At 41.1% G+C, this 18,833-nt stretch overlaps 2 protein-coding genes across 13 annotated transcripts in view; both read left to right on the forward strand.

Annotated features, from left to right (window-relative positions):
• The window catches only part of FAM184A (family with sequence similarity 184 member A), a 76,674-nt gene extending 71,754 nt beyond the window's left edge, over nucleotides 1-4,920 (forward strand). For all 10 annotated transcript variants that reach the window (XM_082049687.1, XM_082049691.1, XM_082049694.1 and 7 more), the window contains 2 exons: nucleotides 1,281-1,483; nucleotides 3,220-4,920. In XM_082049687.1, the coding sequence (XP_081905813.1) occupies nucleotides 1,281-1,483; nucleotides 3,220-3,301 (285 nt within the window). In that variant the 3' untranslated portion in view covers nucleotides 3,302-4,920. The remainder of the gene's footprint in view (nucleotides 1-1,280; nucleotides 1,484-3,219) is intronic.
• A 6,099-nt stretch (nucleotides 4,921-11,019) lies between these two features.
• Nucleotides 11,020-18,833, forward strand: part of MCM9 (minichromosome maintenance 9 homologous recombination repair factor) — a 48,066-nt gene continuing 40,252 nt past the window's right edge. For 2 of the 3 annotated variants that reach the window (XR_014183784.1, XM_082049698.1), the window contains exons 1-3: nucleotides 11,044-11,106; nucleotides 11,823-12,139; nucleotides 16,612-16,925. Coding sequence is in view for 2 of the 3 variants with exons in the window: in XM_082049698.1 (XP_081905824.1) it covers nucleotides 11,830-12,139; nucleotides 16,612-16,925 (624 nt within the window). In the remaining variant the exon portion in view is untranslated. Of the gene's footprint in view, nucleotides 11,107-11,822; nucleotides 12,140-16,611; nucleotides 16,926-18,833 lie in introns of all 3 variants that reach the window. The other variant, XM_082049697.1, reaches the window with a different exon arrangement.

Raw genomic sequence — 18,833 nt, forward strand, 5'->3', positions numbered from 1 at the left:
CCAAAGCCGCAGAGAGTTAAAGAGAAGAAAGTACAGCCAAGTAATAGGACTCTGTCTCCATTTGAACTCATGCCCACCCTTGAATAGAGCAGCTATTCTCTTTCAGGTGGAATTCTGCTGGAAAATATTATATAGAAACAACATGAGATTCCACTTGTCTTTCATTTTGTTTAGTTCAAATTTGTGTAGTTCGTAAGCCCTTAAGGAGTTTTTCTCCTAGCTGCTTTGTTAGGGTAATTGAATGAAAGTATTTATTATATAGTCAAATAATATATAATTAATGAGAATACATTAATCCATTCATTCAAAAATCCTATTTTTGGAAATTAGGCTTTTTCAACATTAATATTTTATTGTGGACATGGGATATTTGATAGAAGTCAGAAAATACACATGCCATCCTGTCACACAACCATTTTTAAAAAGCTATAGCATTATTTAAAGTATCCTTCTATAAAAGTAGAGAGGATAAATACCAGTCCCTTTCTATGATGTGTTATGGAGAGTAAAATAGTGATATAAAAAGAGAATTCTTCAGTATTTTGAGTCCCTTGAAATACTATCAGTAGGAGTATAAGGAGTATTATGAAAAGTGTTCATTTGTGCCATCTGGTGTCTACAAGTGGCAGCTGTATTAGCACCGGGAGCCGAGCCTCTTCCTCATGCAAGAAACTGAACTCCTACACAATCATCTTTTTCTCTTTAGCAGTATTGCTATAATGCTTGCCAACTATGAGGGTGTCATTGCTTTTAAAGAAATGTAGCTGCTTTTCTGGGTTCCATGTTCCAGTTACCAAAATGTGCCTCAGTGATGGGGTGAAACCTGTGGGAGAGATTTACTTTTTTCATCACTGAAATTTGCTGTAGTTACATTTGACAATAGAGCTGTTCCACTGATATCAAGAAAAGATTAAGAAAACATGAAAGGTTTTACAGACTAAATGACAATTTTATGGAAAACTTCGTATCTCCAGTGTCTCAGAGCAAAATGTTACATTGGAAGATTTCATATTATATATTCATTGAGTATTATACTAAATCTTGGTAACTTAATCATCTTGATTAGAAATCTGATTTTTCTGCAAAAATTTGTAGTATTTGGTTCTGGTCAAAGTAAATAGTAAAACTACAATTGCAAAAGAAAGCAGAACAATCTGGCCCAATTGCTCTCCTTCAAAGAAACCCCAAACCAGCCATCAATACTACTTTTAAATTTGCAAATTTCCTCATCTGTCCTGGTGCAAGAAGCCAATTCCTCACATTTGTTATTTTTAATGCAGCAAAAGAAGAAGAATGATAAATCAACAAACAGGTTTGTGAGTGTCCCCAATCTAAATGCTCTGGAATCTAGCGGAGTGGTGGGCAATGGACATCCCAACCGCCTGGACCCCATTCCTAACTCACCCATCCACGATATTGAGTTCAACAGCAGCAAACCACTGCCACAGCCAGTGCCACCTAAAGAGCCCAAGACGTTTTTGAGGTGAGCACGGCCTCACCCAGCTTTTTCTTTTTTCTTTTTCTTTTTTTTTGCTTAATTCAGGAAAATTTTGCATTCCTATTGAGCTGAATCCCACTTGCTTCATGAACCTTTCAGAGGTACAAGTACTCTTACAGCATTTTTAATTTTTATATTATATTTGTAACCTCTTTATAGTATTCCTTTTTATTGTAGACCTTGTTGAAATGTGAAGTATTCTCTCACTTCTTTGTAAGTCTTGAACTTTGAAAACTTCTATAGATACTTGAACAGAATTCATGTGCTTCCAATTGTTTACAAATATGAACAATTGTTTTAAATGTTTGTGTTATTTACTGATTGTCATTTAGGAATTGATACTAGCACAGAATTTCTTTTATTCAGTATTATGTGATAGTGTTTTTTTAATATAAGAAAACTATTCTCTGTGCTACATGAATGTTTCGTGTTTCCCCTTTCCTCACCTATATCACCTTGTTTTGTAGGAGTTCCCCTCTGACTGCAACAGGCAACATGCACGCTTGGCTGCTTAGTGCTGAGCGTCCAGTAACCAAAACTAGCATTAAAGTCTCAAGTAGTTCTCTCACGAATTAATACTGTGAATTGAATAACTTTAAAATGGCATTTTAGAGGCAGGATTTTAATATTTTGGCTTTATGTGCCTACATATTAAATGCACTGAAGTGCTGTGCTCTGTATTTAGCAGGTGCTGATCTCTTACCTCTAAGTTGGAAACTTAAAGCAACATGTGTGGAAGTTTCCACAGTTGGTTGTTTACTCTTTTGGTTTAGTGTGTGCAAGACCACATACCTAGCAACTACTAATTATAAAAGGAAACAAATAATAAGATCTAAAGTAGAGATGGGAAAACAGCCTATTTTACAAAAACAATCTTTTTAGAAAAAAATACTGTTGCTTATTTTTCCCGTGCATGTGATGTGCATGAGTGTCCTCAGGTATCTATAACATGCATGTGCATGGACAGTGATGCCAGAGCTTCCATTCCAAATGGTTTTGTGCTCTGTATTATCCAGTAATACAGTAGCGATTATTACTGATTTTTATTGATAAAGGAGCTTAATTGTTTAATTAAATTTAAATTAGATTTAAGTATTCTCTCTTGCTCCTTTTGTGAGAATTTTAATTGTTCAAGGGGGGGAACACATCTTGTTTGCAGTGCAGCAGCTTCTTTTTCCTATTATATTAGCATATTTTAAATGTGTGCATGAACAACAGTGCAAGTGATATTTGTGATCAGTGTTAAGTATTAAAATAGTGTGTATTTTTGTTCAGTTGCCAACTAGTCTTTGTGAGCACATGTCTACAAATATGATGCTCGCATCATATTTTTGAAAATTACCTTTACCACAGGAAAAGGATGCTAAAAGAGGACCTGCTACAGTCACGCTTTTCCAAGAAAACCTTTTTATTCTTCCTGAAAACCTATGGCTGTTAATGAGATCCTTAATGAGGTTTTCCAAAATACTATTTGCCTACCCTGTTATGTGGCTTCTGAACTGCCGTGTCCGTGCTGCTGATGCTCTCCAATGGAGTGGATGATCACAGGTTCTATAGGGAGACATTAAATCACATCCTGAGGCACACTGATAGTTAATCCATGGAAAAACAGACACTGTACTTTACTTGAATGTTTTCTGCGCTATTTCTTTTTCTCCTAAGATATGTACCTTTTGTGTAGTTGTGGGATAATTCTTCTTTTCTTCTTTCTGTGAATGTAGCCCTCCTCAGACTGACGCTTCACCAGTGGCTTCACCAGACCCCCAACGCCAGGAGTGGCTTGCCCGGTACTTCACGTTCTGAGCGCTGATTTGTTTTTGTGGCACAGCGTGATGTGGACTGTCTATAAGAGCATGACCTTAAGTAAACCCTCATGTGAACAAGCTTTCCTGTAATTTGTCAAACACTGTGAATGAGAAAGTATTTGTCTTTCTGATTTGAAACTGCACTGTATTTCATGTTATATTTGTTGGAATCACTTGACATGGTACTATATAACGTGTGTAATTATAACTATTATTTTTATTTAAAATGGAAGAATCTTTAAACTTTGTAATGATTACATAATAAATTTTGGTAGAACAAACATAATGCTTTCCCCCTTTTTCCTATAAATGTATTTGCTTTCAGGTAAGGCTTTTACCCCCAGAATAACATAATTGCATGGTTACCATAAATACAATTAAATTGTAAAAGGAAAAAGCATATATCTCTCACTCTGCAATTTGAGCAGGATATGTCTAATGCATCCCAATTCTATCCTGTTACTATGCAGCCATTTAAAAACTGTCTCTTTCTAACATTTAAAAGGAAGAATGTGAAATAAATCACAGCTAATGCAGCTGCTGGCCTTCAGAGCAGACAGATTTTGACAAGAGGATGAAAAAAGCCACAAACCAGGAGTGTTCATTGTGGGGGAGCTGACTCCTTACCTGTTGCTCATGAGACTTTGCCATCTAGTTATAATCAAACATGTTATTGAATTCAAGCAGAAACTGTTCCCACAAGTAATATATTTTTTTTATTAACAAAAACCTGCTCGAAACATTTAGAATACAGTACTAAGTATCTCTGCATAAATCAAGAATCTACATTTTGAGTATACGGTCCTGCTTTGGATAAAATTAATGTCTGAAAAAAAACCCACCAAAATACCCAACCACCACCAACAAAAAACTACAACCACCCAACTTTTTCCCATTTATACATACTACAGATACTGATCTTCCATTAAAACTTAATTACCTTCCCTGGTCTATATTAAAGCTTTTTCTTCTTCTTAAACCGATATATGAAAATGTTTTTTCAGCTAGTGAGCATGATTCTCCAATTGACACCTTTTATGATGCCAGTATTTGTTCAAGAAATTGTTGCAGCATATAGAAAAATAGAGCTTATTGTCTTTTTTATATTTTTTCATTCAAGATTACCACAAAGTAATTTACACTGGTAGTCTCAGGGAGAAAATTGTCTCTTTGTTTTATGAATGTATTTTTAAGCTGAATCTCTTATCTTTGAGTTATTTGAATAAGGTTTCATTAGCATATACAAAGGTCTTGAACTTTACTATTTCATCTGAAGCCCTAACTACATCTTTTTTCTCGATATGCACAAAGATAAATACCCTTATTACGATGAGTTTTATATGTAGTATATGTATAAATGAAAAATTTGTATGTTTTCATATAAACAATATGAAATCTTCTAAATGCACATTTAAAAACTTCTTAGAATTGGGCTGGAAAACTCCACTGAAAGCTGTATTCTGGTGATGCTGCCATGGATTAAACATGTATACAGCAGATTTTCTGTAGCTGGTGGACTCAACTGTAGGTATATGCAACTTTTTAATTTTAGAAGAAAGCCATACTGGGCGAAATGTCAGATTTCTTGGCTGTTATCCAAAATAAAATACATTAGCTCATTTTATTATAATGTTCTGAAGTGAGCGTTGTGTATTTTTTCTTGCGTGCTTTGCAAGGGCTTGGCCTTTTTCTCCCATCCTCCATTTCACTTGTACATTTTTACATATGGAGTTAGTAACTGAACAGTAATCTGAAGATTATGATATCTGCATTTACTTCATCTATTCAGTAAAAGGTGTGCACATTGTTTTTTTGCTAGTAGGCATTTGTGTTTCTGAAGGGAGAAGAAAGATAAGGAGCACTCAGTTACCATGTCTGCCACAGTCAGCAGCTGTTCCACAACCGAATCCGTCTCATAAAAACAAAAACCAACCAAACAAAATGAAACCCAAAACCAACCTGCAGAAACTACTAAAAAAATTATTCTGTACCAAATGGCAAATTCCTAAAAGCATACAAATTTGGGATTAATACAGATATTCACATTATCACAATCCCATTGTGTTCCTGATCTTTGCAGTATATGGTATTCTGGAAAAAGCTAAAAGTGCACGTATTCATGAGTCCAGTTGTGTAGAGAATTCTGCAAAATCTCTGTCCCGGCTCAACAGACAACTCCAAGTTAAGGGGGTGCAGAACCAGTTGCACAGTATTATTTACAGTGGCGGGAAAATGTTTTGGCTCTCAGGGACTCTCCCTCTGCACTCTGACACATTAAAGCTCATTATCAGCACTTAGTGTAACTACTTCCTTCAACCCTTCAGTTTTATTCAGAAAGAACAAAAAGTCATACAGCAAACAATACAGAATGTAATATTTTAATCCTTATTGTGTTTTCCTATGGAAGAAGGAAGTAAGAGGCTATACTTGATACAGGGGCAAAATGCAGGCAAATCCCACCTTTCTCCATAAGGTCATTGTAATAATCAGTCTTAAGGCCAGGTTTGGCCCTTCAGTCTGGATTGTTCCACTGGCTTCTGCAATAAGGGTTTGAACGCCAGCGAATCTTCTAGGTTAGCAGAAAACTGCTCGAGCTGACATGTCTGGCACTATCTCGTAGCACAGGGAACAACTTTGTCCAGAGAAGCACAGAGCTTTTTTTTCTTGAGCAGGGAATCGTACCTAGAGGGTATAAATGGGGAATAAAAAAGGCCCTAAGACAATTGAAAACCAAGCTGCAATCAGTTCCAACACAGAAGTCACTTTGTCAGATTGACTCCTTCCTTTTGCAGTTTTTCAGTTCCTTTAGCACATGTGTGCTGTATTTACCTGAGACTTCAAGGAAAATATTAGTCCTATAAGTAGTACTGGCAATGAATTACGTGGGTCAATAGTATAAAATCTTTAACACTCTAATTTAGTCTAAATAAGTTTTCACTTCTGTTTCTCTCATTATCTGTTTTGGAAGAAAAAAAATTATTATTTTCTAACTGGTTTGAGTAGTTCTACATTTAATGTGTGCATGTTTAAATTAAAAATCAATGTCTTAGATTTGTAATCTTTGATCAGAGTAAGAATGTCTATGTATTACAAAACTGGAGAATATAAAATATTTTGGGTTTTTTTTTTTTAGGCTCTACCTAAATGTTTTGTATAACACTGTAAGAATCTTTGTTTTCATTCTTAAAACAGTATATAATTTTTTCACTCTTGATGTACTTCAAAACTGAAAGCAGCAGTCTCTTTTGAGAAAAACGCTTCCATTGCTGTAACTGAACACGGAGGGATTCTGAGCCATATTCAGTGTTGGAGCACTTGCCTTTCCGGTGTGCCAGCTGAAAAAACCTAGGGTCCTTTCTTTAAATTGTTAACAAACACACTATCCCAGTAACTATAGCTAGAAAATCTGAATATTAGCTTTTGATTAACAGTCATTCATTTTTCCAGTTTTAGTTTTACTCTGAAACTCTATTTAAAAACTATAGGACATCAGGAATTCCTAATGAATATAAGGAGACTTCAGTCATCATATCAGAAATCAGACCTGTTCACCACATCAGAGCAATCTCTCACTTGTTGAAGGTTTAGCTTAAGTTACATGTGGATTTTGTTACATGATCCTTGTGCTATCCATGGGTCAATTTCACTAATTCTGCACTGAGAAAATTAGACCCCGAGTTTTCCTCCTTTGCTGTAATTTATTTCCCTTAGAAAATGACTGAATTACATCACTTAAGAAAACAGTGATCTTCAGCCTCCTCTGCGGTCAACAGGCAGCCTGAAGGGTGGTGAATGAGCCCACCTGCCTCTCATGACTGTGTAAAGACTGTAGAGCAACAGCAAATCTATGTGCCTCCATTGCCTAAACTTAGGTGTGAGGAACCCTAGCATGACTTTGATTTTTTTTCTTCCTAGGCAAATGCTAAACTTTTCTTTTTTTTTTTTTTTTTTTTTTTTTTTTTTACTATAATTAAGGTAAATCTCTGATTCGTAGTGGTGGTGTTTAGCTACTTTTGGGCATTGTACCAGTTTCATTCATGTATACATTCCCTGGCAAAAAACCTTTAAATGGAAATATGACTCATTGTCATCCACAATTATATACAGAAACCAGCTTGTAGTTATAAAGCTAATTTACTTTGCAGTGTATTTCTTTAGATATGCCGCAGTAACTGGAAGCACCTGTGGATAGTACTGGGATTATGTAACAAAACCAGGCAGCCAAGCTGAAACAGAACTTTTCAGCATGACCAACTGCTGAACTCCATTTCTCTTGCTAATAGGAGGGCAAAATATTTGCAGGGCTCAACACTGGGATTTTTTACTGCACAACTGTGTTAACATTTATCGTTCTGAAGCACATAACACAATTAGACAACTCAAGTTTTCTTGACCGTACAAATCGCACTGCAGGTTCCTAAGTTAACGATGAGACTTATGAGGTAAACTACTGATCCACTCTGGAGCCCTGCACAGTCTTAAGGATGGGTTTATAAATTGGCTATCACTAGGGCAACTCAGTATTTCCAGAGTTAAGCACGGTGTAGAGGCCTGTTCACAATAAACAGCTGGCTGAGCACAAGAATTCAATGAGTACCAAAAATCTGCGTTAATTATAAGAATGAGTACTCCTGGAAATTATCAGGCCTTCCACGTTCAACCTGACAGACAAGCAGAAAAGTTTAGAGAGCAGCTGAGTCTTTAGCTGGAGCCAGAGTTCAATTCCAGCTCAGCTGCCATGGCTGGGCACAAAGGAGAGTCACCAGCTTCAGGCTGTAAAGACCATCGGCAGCCCCAGTCAGGGCTGGCAACAGACCTGCCTCCGGGCACAGGGACACAGACCAAAGCCCAAGCTTTACACTCACATGAACATTTGACCACAGTCACTCTGCTTAGCCTAAAGCTTTACCTAAGCAGTGGGATCCATGAGCCCTTCTCACACAGCCTTGCCAGCAGCATCCCAATTGCACGGGGGGGTTGGGACGCATCAACTGGCCCCACCACAGCATCGGCAGGCAGCCCTGGTTCTCTCCTGGGACACTTCCAGATTGAGGACACGCACTATGTTCTGTAAACTGAAAAACAGAGGAGTTTTTATTCTTCATCTTTTCTGTCAGAACCACTATCAGAAGTGACCTGAAAGCAAAAATAGTACTATTGGCTTATGGAATTGAGCTATTCAAATTGGAAAGCAAAGACAAAGCAGGAAAGCATTCTAAGCCCAGGACAAGAGAGCTTTTCAGGCTGGGAACAGCCAACACTGTCTCCATCCACTCATTTGAGATAATTACTTTTTCTTGTCCAGTTTTGCACCATTATTGCAAAAGAGGCTACCTTATGGATTTTCAAATGGGCGTGATGTATTTTTTGATGACTGCTTTTTTGAGTAAACATTTCTTCATTACTCAACCAAGAACATAACAGTTACTAGTTATTATTAGACAATAACAAAATGATAAATACTTGAGTTTTTTTCCTTGCAGTAATCACTGCCTAATCGCAGCCTTTAGACACCAGTATCAGTTACTTGCTCTGTGTTTGTAATGCCCTGCTCCAGTTGCAAGCTGCTGCGTTATTTTCCATCCTGTTGCTCTAGTTGTTTGGGCTACAAAACACAGTCTGAGGAAGCACAGACAGACAGCTCCAGGAAATCAGGAAGATTCCAGCTCTGCCATACCAGAAGCCAGGTCACTGTCCTGATCTAACAAATGTGTAGAAACAGCTGTGTCTCAGTGTGGAAAAAAAAAAAAAAAAGCAGCCTGGTTATAGTACTGTGCAAGACAGCACCATAAACCAAGTAAAGCTGACGCTGAAAGTGTAATGTGGAGACAAGGCTTGCTTGACACTCCACCCAGGATAATCAGAGTTTTGAATTTCCATAGTCATCAATGTATGTATTAGGTGGAGGTCTCAGCAGTGCTTTCGCAGCCACAGCCATTCAATGAGTTAGAATAAGACCACTACATAAAGCAAAATGGTTTTTGCTTTTAGAGACATATCTAGGGGTTAAAGCATTTCCTTTTTATAAGCCCCTGAAGCAGTCTTACACTTCGTTGGGAAACAAAATTCTTTGCCTCAGATGAGGATTAGGATAATATCTACAAATAACTCTGAAAAGGTTTGTACTTGCAAACGGTGCAGGACAGAAAAGCGAAGTTCTATCCATTGATTTATCAGACAGGAGTCTTACACAGGAACACTCTTCGGATAGTCTGTGGAGCAGCAATTCAGATAAACATGATTCCTCATTTAAAGCACCTGTACTTCCATCAACAACCTTTTGCCCAAACATTTCAAGCCTCATCCCTTCTCTGCTGGACAAATGCTTCTTGGACCAATTCATGGATGGCGAGATAGTCAATACAGATAACAGAGATGAAGTAACCACTGTAGCTTTCTTATTTGTTAAGATCGTATATCTGAATATGATTGGGAGAAAACACATGTAGACATTCAAATTAATTATCTTAGTTTGATTAAGATATTGAAGCTATATATCATAACTTGAAAATATGGGATCTAAAAGATAGTTGTTTGAAAAACATTGATTTTCTCCTCCACTAACGAAAAAAAAATACTAACATTTAGATTAAAATATGAGTTTGATATATTCTGATATCTTTTTATGATAGAATGATTGGCACAGTTCTGATACCTTGGTGGTAGTATGGTACACTTTTTGGTTAAGACCTTACACAGGCAATTATTTCTGTTTTGATTGCGTATCAATAATTCTGCATTAATACAAGCCAACGAGGGGTTCTGGGAGTTAGGAGCTCAATAAAGAAGTATTAAGATCCTCCAAACACTTGGAAGGGGGCATTAAGTTATTCTCTGTGATATCACAAGACTCAGCAGTTTCATTCCTTACAGCAGTGACTCAATTTCGAAACAATTCATTATTTAAAAAATATTTAAAATAGTTAAAGCATGTCACTCAGTTGTAATTCATTCTCAGAGGAAAGAACATACAGATAAGAAACTATCCAAAATAACACGCTGTAAATCCTGGCCGAGAGCAAATATTTTGAGCCTTCAGCAAACCCTATTTTCTGGCTACGTTAAAAATAAAATTTCCACACCGGGCTTTGCTGTGACGTGCCTCCATGAAGCAGGAGGAACTGACCGCTTTGTTGGGCAGCTCGCTTTAAAAAACCCAAATTTCGACTTCACAGGATTTGTAACCATGGAGGGCGGCGGGGGGGGCGGGTGCAAGAAGCAGTAGCAAATACGAGGTTGAGCTGCCTTAGGGCCACCCGAGCTGCTGCCCAGCACCCTCCTTACCCCGACTTGCGACCCTCCCGTGCTGTGCACTGGAGCAGGGTCCCTTTGCACCGGGGGCACACGGACGTTTAGCCAAACACCAGCGTGCAGCGCCGCGCAGCAGGACTCCGCTGCTGTGTCTGTGGCTCACGGCAGCCAGAGCCGCTGGGATCGCGCCGTACCGCTCCCCCAGGCCGCCCGGCGCCGCGCTGCTCGGCGGGAGCCCGGCTCGCCGCCCCAAAACGTGCGCCCGGGCCACTGACCCTCCCGCGGCCGCAGCGGCCCCGCGGAAGCGGCGCGTCCCCGCACACACGCCCGCTGAGGCACCCGAGGGGGGCGCCCGCCCTTCCCCGCCCGGCTCCGGCCACGCTGCCGGGCGGCTCCGCGGCCGCTCTCCGCCCCACCGACCCGCTCGGCGGCCGCCTGGCCCGGGCGTGCAGCGGCGCGTAGGGGGCGGGGACGGAGCCGCTTCTCCTGCCGGGTGAGGGAGCGGCGGCGGCGGGAACCCGGCCGGAGGGGCGGCGGCGGTCTGCGCTGCAGGTACGGAGCGGGGCGGTGGCGAAGGGCTGCCCGCCTCCGCATCGCGGGGACGGGGGCGGCCCCGCACACACACTCCGGCGATGCGGGCGCTGGGAGCGCACCCGCGGCCCGCGCTGTCCGGAGGCGGGGCGGGACGGCCCGGGGCAGCGCTCCGCAGGCGAACGGCCAGACCCGGCCCGGCCCGGCCCCGGCGCGCCGCACAGCGCCAGCCCGCCCGCGTTCAAAACTTGGCGGGCTGGCGGCAGCCGAGGCGGGAGCGGGAGGCCTGGCAGAGCCCGCGCCTGCCGCCGCTCCTCAGCCCCACCGAGGGACCGGAGGAGCCGGTCGCCGGGTGCCTTAACTGTCGGCATTAACGGAGAGGAATGCGGACCCCGCCCGGCCCCCGCCGCCCCGGCGGGCGGGCGTGAGGACCCCGGAACCCGCCTCTACCCCCGGGCTGACGGAGGGACGGACTGACTGACTGACTGACGCGGGGCGGGGCGGTTGGTCGGCGGGAGCTGCTTGTGGGAGGCGGCGCGTGGCGCGGCGTTTCCGCCAGGCAGCCGGCGGGTCAGGGCGCGCTGTGAAGAGGCCCGGCCCTGCCCTGCCCTGCCCCGCCCCGCCCTCCCCGCGCCGGGCTCCGCGATGGGCTCGTCCGAGTAAAAAGTTTTGCGATCGGCGCCCGACCGTACCCAAACCCCTCCCTCTGTGACCGCTCCGCCTCCCGCTGCCCGTAGGAGCAACATGGTGCTGAGCGCGGAGCAGGTGAACCTCATCGGGCAGGTGTTCGAGTCCTACGTGCTGGAGCACCACCGGGACGACATCCTGGGCATCCTGAGGGAGCCGGATGATGAGGCGCACTACCCTGTCGTCGTCGACGCCCTGACGCTCTTCGAGACCAACATGGAAGTCGGGGAGTATTTCAACGCCTTCCCCAGTGAGGTCCTCACGATTTTCGACAGCGCGCTGCGCCGGGCTGCCCTGGCCGTGCTGCAGGCCGACACGGTCCCCACACAGCTCAGCGCCAAGCACAACCTCCACGCCAGGGTCTCGGGTGAGTGGCAGCGCAGGAGCAGCAGCGAGGTGCCCTGGGGGCATCTCCCAGGCAGCACTGCCAAATCTGTAACAAACTATTAGGGGAACAAGTTTAATTTAAACACCTCCAGGGATGGTGACTCTACCACTTCACCTTTAATGAAGCAGCCTCATAAAGATAAAACATAACTTAATAAACTATTAGAGCATTCAACAGTAATAATCAGTTTGATATGCATTTGTATATAGTCACCCTGAGAAGACACATGAAAATGAGGCAGAAGGGAGAACTTATCCCTGTCTACAACTACCTGAAAGGAGGTTGTAGCATGGACGGTGTTGGTCTCATCTCCCAAGTAGCAAGAGAGAGGACAAGAGGAAATGGCCTCAAGTTGTGCCAGAGGAGGTTTGGATTAGAAGTCAGGAAAAATTTATTCACAGAAAGAGTTGTCAGGCATTGGAACAGGCTGCCCAGGAACTGGAGTCACCATCCTGGAGGTGTTTAAAAAACATATAGATGAGGTTCTTAGGGACATGGTTTAGTGCCAGAGTTAGGTTATGGTTGGACTCAATGATCCTGAGCATCTCTTCCTACCGAAATGACTCTGTGATTCCATAATTCTTGCCGTTTCAGTGTTTGAAGGAGGAGGGAATGGCTAGTGCTTATTAAACAGTAAAGAACACATGCGAACACATGGAGCTGTGTAGACCAGCCCAGGAAAAAGCTGTGGGCATCCCTGATGGCGTATGTGCAATGGTTGGTGTTTGTTGCTGGATCAGGACCTACATCCAAACCTTTCCATGGTAAAAAGATGCCTCAAGTCAGCGGCTGATCTCACATTATTTCTCTTGTTAGCCAGAAGGTCTAAAGAAAAAAAAAATAGGGGAAAATATGTGGTTTGTATGATAGTTTTTCTTGCAGGTTGACTTCCTTACCATGTCTTTATTGGCTCCCGCTATCTCCCAGAAGAGGCAAAGTCTCAATTTTGAGTTGTCTTCTAGCAACTTAATCTGAAATTGTAAACTTTATGCTTAACTAATTTTCATAATATTGCTTGTTATAAAATTGGAATGGGCTGTTGGAAGGCATGATCATTAAGAGAGGATTTTGTCATTTTTTTCACTACAGGTTCTTTATTACTAGAAAATTTTTAGTAGCTTTGAGGTGTGGTAAATGTGGAGTGCAGTTTCTGAGGTTAAAATGCGTGTTTTGGCTGTTGTGGGGAGCTGTGTCAGTGTTGGCACTGTCCCTTGTGGTCATTGCTGTTTGGAGCTGTCTAGTCTACAAAGCCTAGAGCTGGTGACCCATGTTTCCCTCCGCTGCCCCGTGCCGGGGTAGTATATGATCATTCTTTCTTTTGGCAGCTTGAACTTGAATGAATAATGTTTTTTTAATAGAACTGTGTTTTGCCCCAGTAAATTTCATGTAAAATATTGTCATTAGAACACATACATCGGAAATACAATTAGCGTGTGACTCTCATAATGCTATTTTCTCAAATTTTTTTTTAGGGAAAAACGAAATGTCTTGCTACCTGTTTAGGTGTTCTGGAGCTTGTATACCACTGCTGGGTATGTGGTGTAAGAGGATGGCCTCTGTGTTGTACTAAAATTTGAAATGTCAGGCATCTTCCTGTACCCATAAATATAGGAGTGAATTTAAACTTTCCCCCTAGTGTTCTGGGTATATTTGCGTCAGTCAGGGCTTCAGCATGAAAGCAGAGTTATTTTAAGCTACCAGGAAGTATTATAAGGAGTAAAGCAAGGGGTAGATTGTCGCTGCATGAGTAGCGGTGCCTTTATGACATTCCTGCTCCTATGACATTCCATTCCTCTCACAGTGATGTTTGGTCTGAATATTCCCTAATCAACCTCAGGCAAAATTAGCCACATTTGATCAAATAGCTTTAGTAACTAATAAAAGCAAGTATGACTGATCATTGATGGCAAAATTTATTTGGCAGACTCATAAATCACTCAGTCACTAAATGGGAGGGAAACTGGTGAAGAACAGGGTGTGGTTGTCCTCATGAGGTCCAGCTGGATCAAGAGAACATCTGCCCATGTAGTTTGGTTTATGTTCTGTACCGCCCTACTGAAGAAAGAAGAGCAGTAAGCTAAATGATCTGTAAGCTTTTTTTGTAGCCCAAAATTTCCCATGATAATTGTTACCTTTCAGGTGGGTGCTGCGTTCTGATTACCTTCATGATTCTTGTTTTGGAGTGCTGCTTCCCATTCCTGTGCCAAACGGGAATGAGGAGAAGGGGCTGCACTCTTCTTGGTGGGAGCAGCAGGGAACTACCTGGAGGGGGGCAGAGGGGATCTGCATGTCAGGTTTGGGCTGAAGTGAGGAAAAGTGTCTTTTGCTTATGCCAGGTATATGAATGCAATCGTAGCATGTTCATGCTCATATGGACAGGGCATAGAATCACAGAATAGTTTGGGTTGGAGGGGACCATCAAACGTCATCTAGTCCAACCCCGTGCAATGAGCAGGGATATCTTCAACTAGACCAGGTTGCTCAGAGCCCCGTCCAGCCTGACCCTGAATGTCTCCAGGGATGGAGCATCTGCCATCTCTCTGGGAAACCTGTGCCAGTGTGTCACCACCCTCATTGTGAAAAATTTCTTCCTTGTGCTATTTAGGAGATCAAAAAAAGGACTCGGGGAGTGTGACTGTGCAGTGATTAACAATGGATGATTACTCTGGGTTCACTGGAGAAAGTAAAAGATTAATTTCTCTATCTGAATTTTAGCATTGTAGGAATTTGATTGTATAGCTTCTGCTTTTGCTACAAATGCGTTAAAAGATTTTTCCTTAGTTACCATTAGCCTGAGCACTGCTCTGGCTGTTACTGTTGGCCAAGCTGCTTCTAGTAGTTCAGTTTTACATGTGATTACTAATATAGAGAAGCTGATTCAAAGAGGCACATACTCAAAGAGTTTGTCAGGTAGTCTAATATGATCAGAATGAAGCTTCTTTTTCACCCTGTCCAGGCTCTTCTCTCTCCAGCATTCACAGAGCTGATCATGCAATAAATCCTGACAACAGTGCTGGAGCTCTCTCTAGTGTAAGATGTGTTGTATTTTGCAAAGGTTGTTGAGCTGCACCAGTACTGAGCTGAGAGAAAAAGATGCTGAAACAGTTGGAAAATCAATGTATTTTATCTTTTTTAATTTTTCTTTCCTGAACTGAATAGAAATGCAAACCTGTGGCAGAAAAAGAATTTTCAGCAGGTTTGGTAGAATATGTAAATAGCTTTGTTACAGTCAACCAGAAAAAAATGTTTGCAGTTGTACATAATACTTATATTTCTTTTCCAGATTATTTAATTCATTTCTACTTTATTTTTTTCATTTTATTCTGTTACCTTTTAAAATTAGCTTAATATTTTAAAATATTTTCTTCAAACAAATGCAAAAGGTCAAACACTGCTTAAAAGCATTGAAACAGAATGTTTCAGCATGTCTGAAATAAAACATTTGGTTTTGAAAACACTGAAATAAATATATGAGGTCTTTTTTTTAGCAGCCAAAGCTTCTAAGAAGACTTGACCTAAATGCACTAATGGTTTTGATCCCCTTAGAAACACCGTTTTCCAACAGATTTATTATTTTGCATCTCTGTTTCCTAGCTCTGTTTTGGAATTAAAGCTAAGAACTTATTATAAGAGCAGGTAATTTATGTTTAAGTTGATAATTACTAGTATCCTGTAGTTCATATGCTAACTTCCAAAGACGCTGTCCTCAGGCACGCATTTCAGACACCATTTATTTTTATAAAGACTTTATAGGCTGTTAAGGTAGATTAGTCTTCCGAAGAATTTTGGCTACATGTGTGAATGCCAGAGAGGAATCAGTACCACACAGAACTGGCTGTTGGGGTGGAGTTAACGGAGAACAAGTGTCATGAAACCGTGCTGTCACTATTCATTTGAATGTACACGTGGATTTTCTTCAGTTGTGTTCATAACCCCTTTGTATTCTTTTTATGCCACCTTTGTTGTGCTTGAGGGTTACTGGTATGCAATGTGAATTTCAGGTCAAGTGCTCACAGACTATGAATTTTAAATTTGCTTAGACTTGAGAATTCACACAAGATTAGGAGTTAGACTTGTCTGAACCACCATTAAGCAGCATAACTAAAATTTTGTAATCCAGATAAGCCAGTTGTAGAATAAATGGCGTTTGCCAAAAGCTCATTTAAATTAATGAATAGATCTGAGAACATCAGGATCCATTTTCCACAAATGGAAACTGTTCGTGACTATTCAGCCCTTGGCAAGAGCAGGAGAGTAAAATGGCAACATTTTCTGATTCAGATATAAGGTACAACAGATGAATAGTTGTATCACATTTGTGAAACAGTAATAACAATGGCTACTGTTAATATGTCTGGTGGTTTTTTTTTTCCTAGTCCTTCTGTTTCACTGTATTTTAAGTCCGTGTTTTATACGCAGAGCCTTATGCTGCACATGTTTTTGTTTAACAGGTTTGCCTGTTTGCCCAGAGCTGACTCGAGAGCACATTCCTAAAACCAGGGACGTGGGTCACTTTTTGTCTGTCACTGGGACGGTCATACGCACCAGTTTGGTGAAAGTGTTGGAGTATGAACGGAGTTACATCTGCAATAAGTGCAAGCACGTGTTTGTTGTCAAGGCTGACTTTGAACAGTACTACGCGTTCTGTCGTCCATCAGCCTGTCTCAATGAAGAAGGCTGCAACTCAACCAAGTTCACCTGTCTCTCTGGAACAACCTCTTCTACCTGCTGCAGAGACTATCAAGAAATAAAAATTCAGGAACAGGTAAAAAAAGTAAGGTGGAGAAAAAGCGGGGGTATTAAGGTATAGATGTCTCAAGTGTGAAAAGCATGAACTTATTAAAGGGCTTAATTTCCTGCTGGAGTAAGGTAACTCTGCTAATTTTGGTGAGACTGTTCAAGAATTAAGTTTATCCCATTATCATTAATAAGTTTTCCATACTAAGATGAGTGGAAAAGTTTTACAGATTCTACTGTCGTTTAAAACAAATGCCTGAAAAATATGGAAAGAAGCCAGAGAGCCTGTTGGTCAGAGATTTCCAGTCAGAGAGTTACAAATTTATACACATGTTGACTAAAATTCCATTATTAAGTACCTCCATTCAATAATGTACAGCACACCCAGGGTCTGTCCATAGACTAAATGTCTATGTTGAATCTTTATAACACCAAGTAAGCATTGTTTCTCTCCCATACTGTACGCGATGCTGATGTTCAACATCACTTCTGAGGATTAAAGCGAGCCCAGTGGTGGCCAAGGCCAGCTGTGGCAGTGTAGTGCGGTCCATACGTGGTCTGTTTCCTTTAGCCAGTATTGAACTCCACAATTATTGAATGTGTGCTCCTCACAGAATTTACATTCGTTTTTCTGAAGGGAGCCCTGGGTGGAAGTACAGCCAAGCTGGAGGAGTAAGAAACAACTGGGCCTCTTTTTACGGTAGCACATAACTAAGACAGAACTGGCACAGGAAAATCTACACTATATGAAAATTGAGAATAAGTAGGGTATATTGCAGGTGATGTTTCTGTGTTTGTATGCTCATTGTCTTTTTCATAAATCTTTTCCAAGATACCTTTAGTTGTTTCAGGGTCTTTATTTTATTAAGAGGATAGTGGTGCCAATCTACGTGAAGGATGTATGAAAATAGAAATGTATCAATAAGAAACAAAGCCCTGAAAAGTTCAGGATACCAAAAAACTAAGGGAATAAAGCTAATTAAAGGAAATAAGCCTTATGTTACATGTTCATATAATGATTGTTTCTGACATATGGCTTCTATAGCTTCTTGCATGTTTGTTTTACTGTGTGACACACAGACCACTATGATGGGAAGGATTTTCGGTAGCATGGGCTTATTCAACACAGTAAAGTTAAAGCGGGAATGAATTTCACTCATGTTTCCTACTGAGCTCTGCCGGTAGCTGTGCGTGTGCCACCAGGATTGACAGTGATGTGAACTGCCTGTGGCCATTTAGATAATACCTAAGGATGAATTAACCTTCCTAGGCACTAGAGAGTGAATAAATCTGGAATTCTAGCACATGTGACTGGTGCTGCAGAACGAAAACATATTTCTGGTTGTTGTTCTTGTGCAGTGCATATTCTAAAAACCATTGCAAGCTTTAATGGTAAATGGAAAGATTGCTGGTTGGAAATAGACTGTGACAAGATTGCATAGACTTTGCCCTGGAGAAAAGAAAAAGAATTACAGGAGTTACTGGTACATTTGTCAATATATATTTGTCCAGTTGTGTGTGATTTGTTTTTTCTCGTTGTAGATTTAATCCTTGACACCTAGGTGTAAACTAACATTTCATATGTTAGTGAAATTTTGGTTAAATACTAGAAAAATATAGAGAATAATCTTTCATTATATACTACAGTGAAAGGTTATCTAACTCATGGATATGCTTCAGTACCCAAAGTCAAGTTTGCATATTGAAGAAGTATCTAAAACCATCTCAAATTATTTTTTAAAAAAATCGACTCTTTCAAATGACCTCTTTTAATGAGCTTTCTCAGCAAGGTATTGAAATCACACAGCATCTCCCAGGATTAATAACCTAATGAAATTTAACAAGGGCAAGTGTAGAGTCCTGCATCTGGGCAGGAACAACCCCAGGTTCCAGTATAGGTTGGGAGATTACATATTAGAGAGCAGTGTAGGGGAAA

This window comes from Streptopelia decaocto, assembly GCF_964273445.1.
Source record: "Streptopelia decaocto genome assembly, chromosome: 3".
Classification (NCBI taxonomy): Eukaryota; Metazoa; Chordata; class Aves; order Columbiformes; family Columbidae; genus Streptopelia; species Streptopelia decaocto.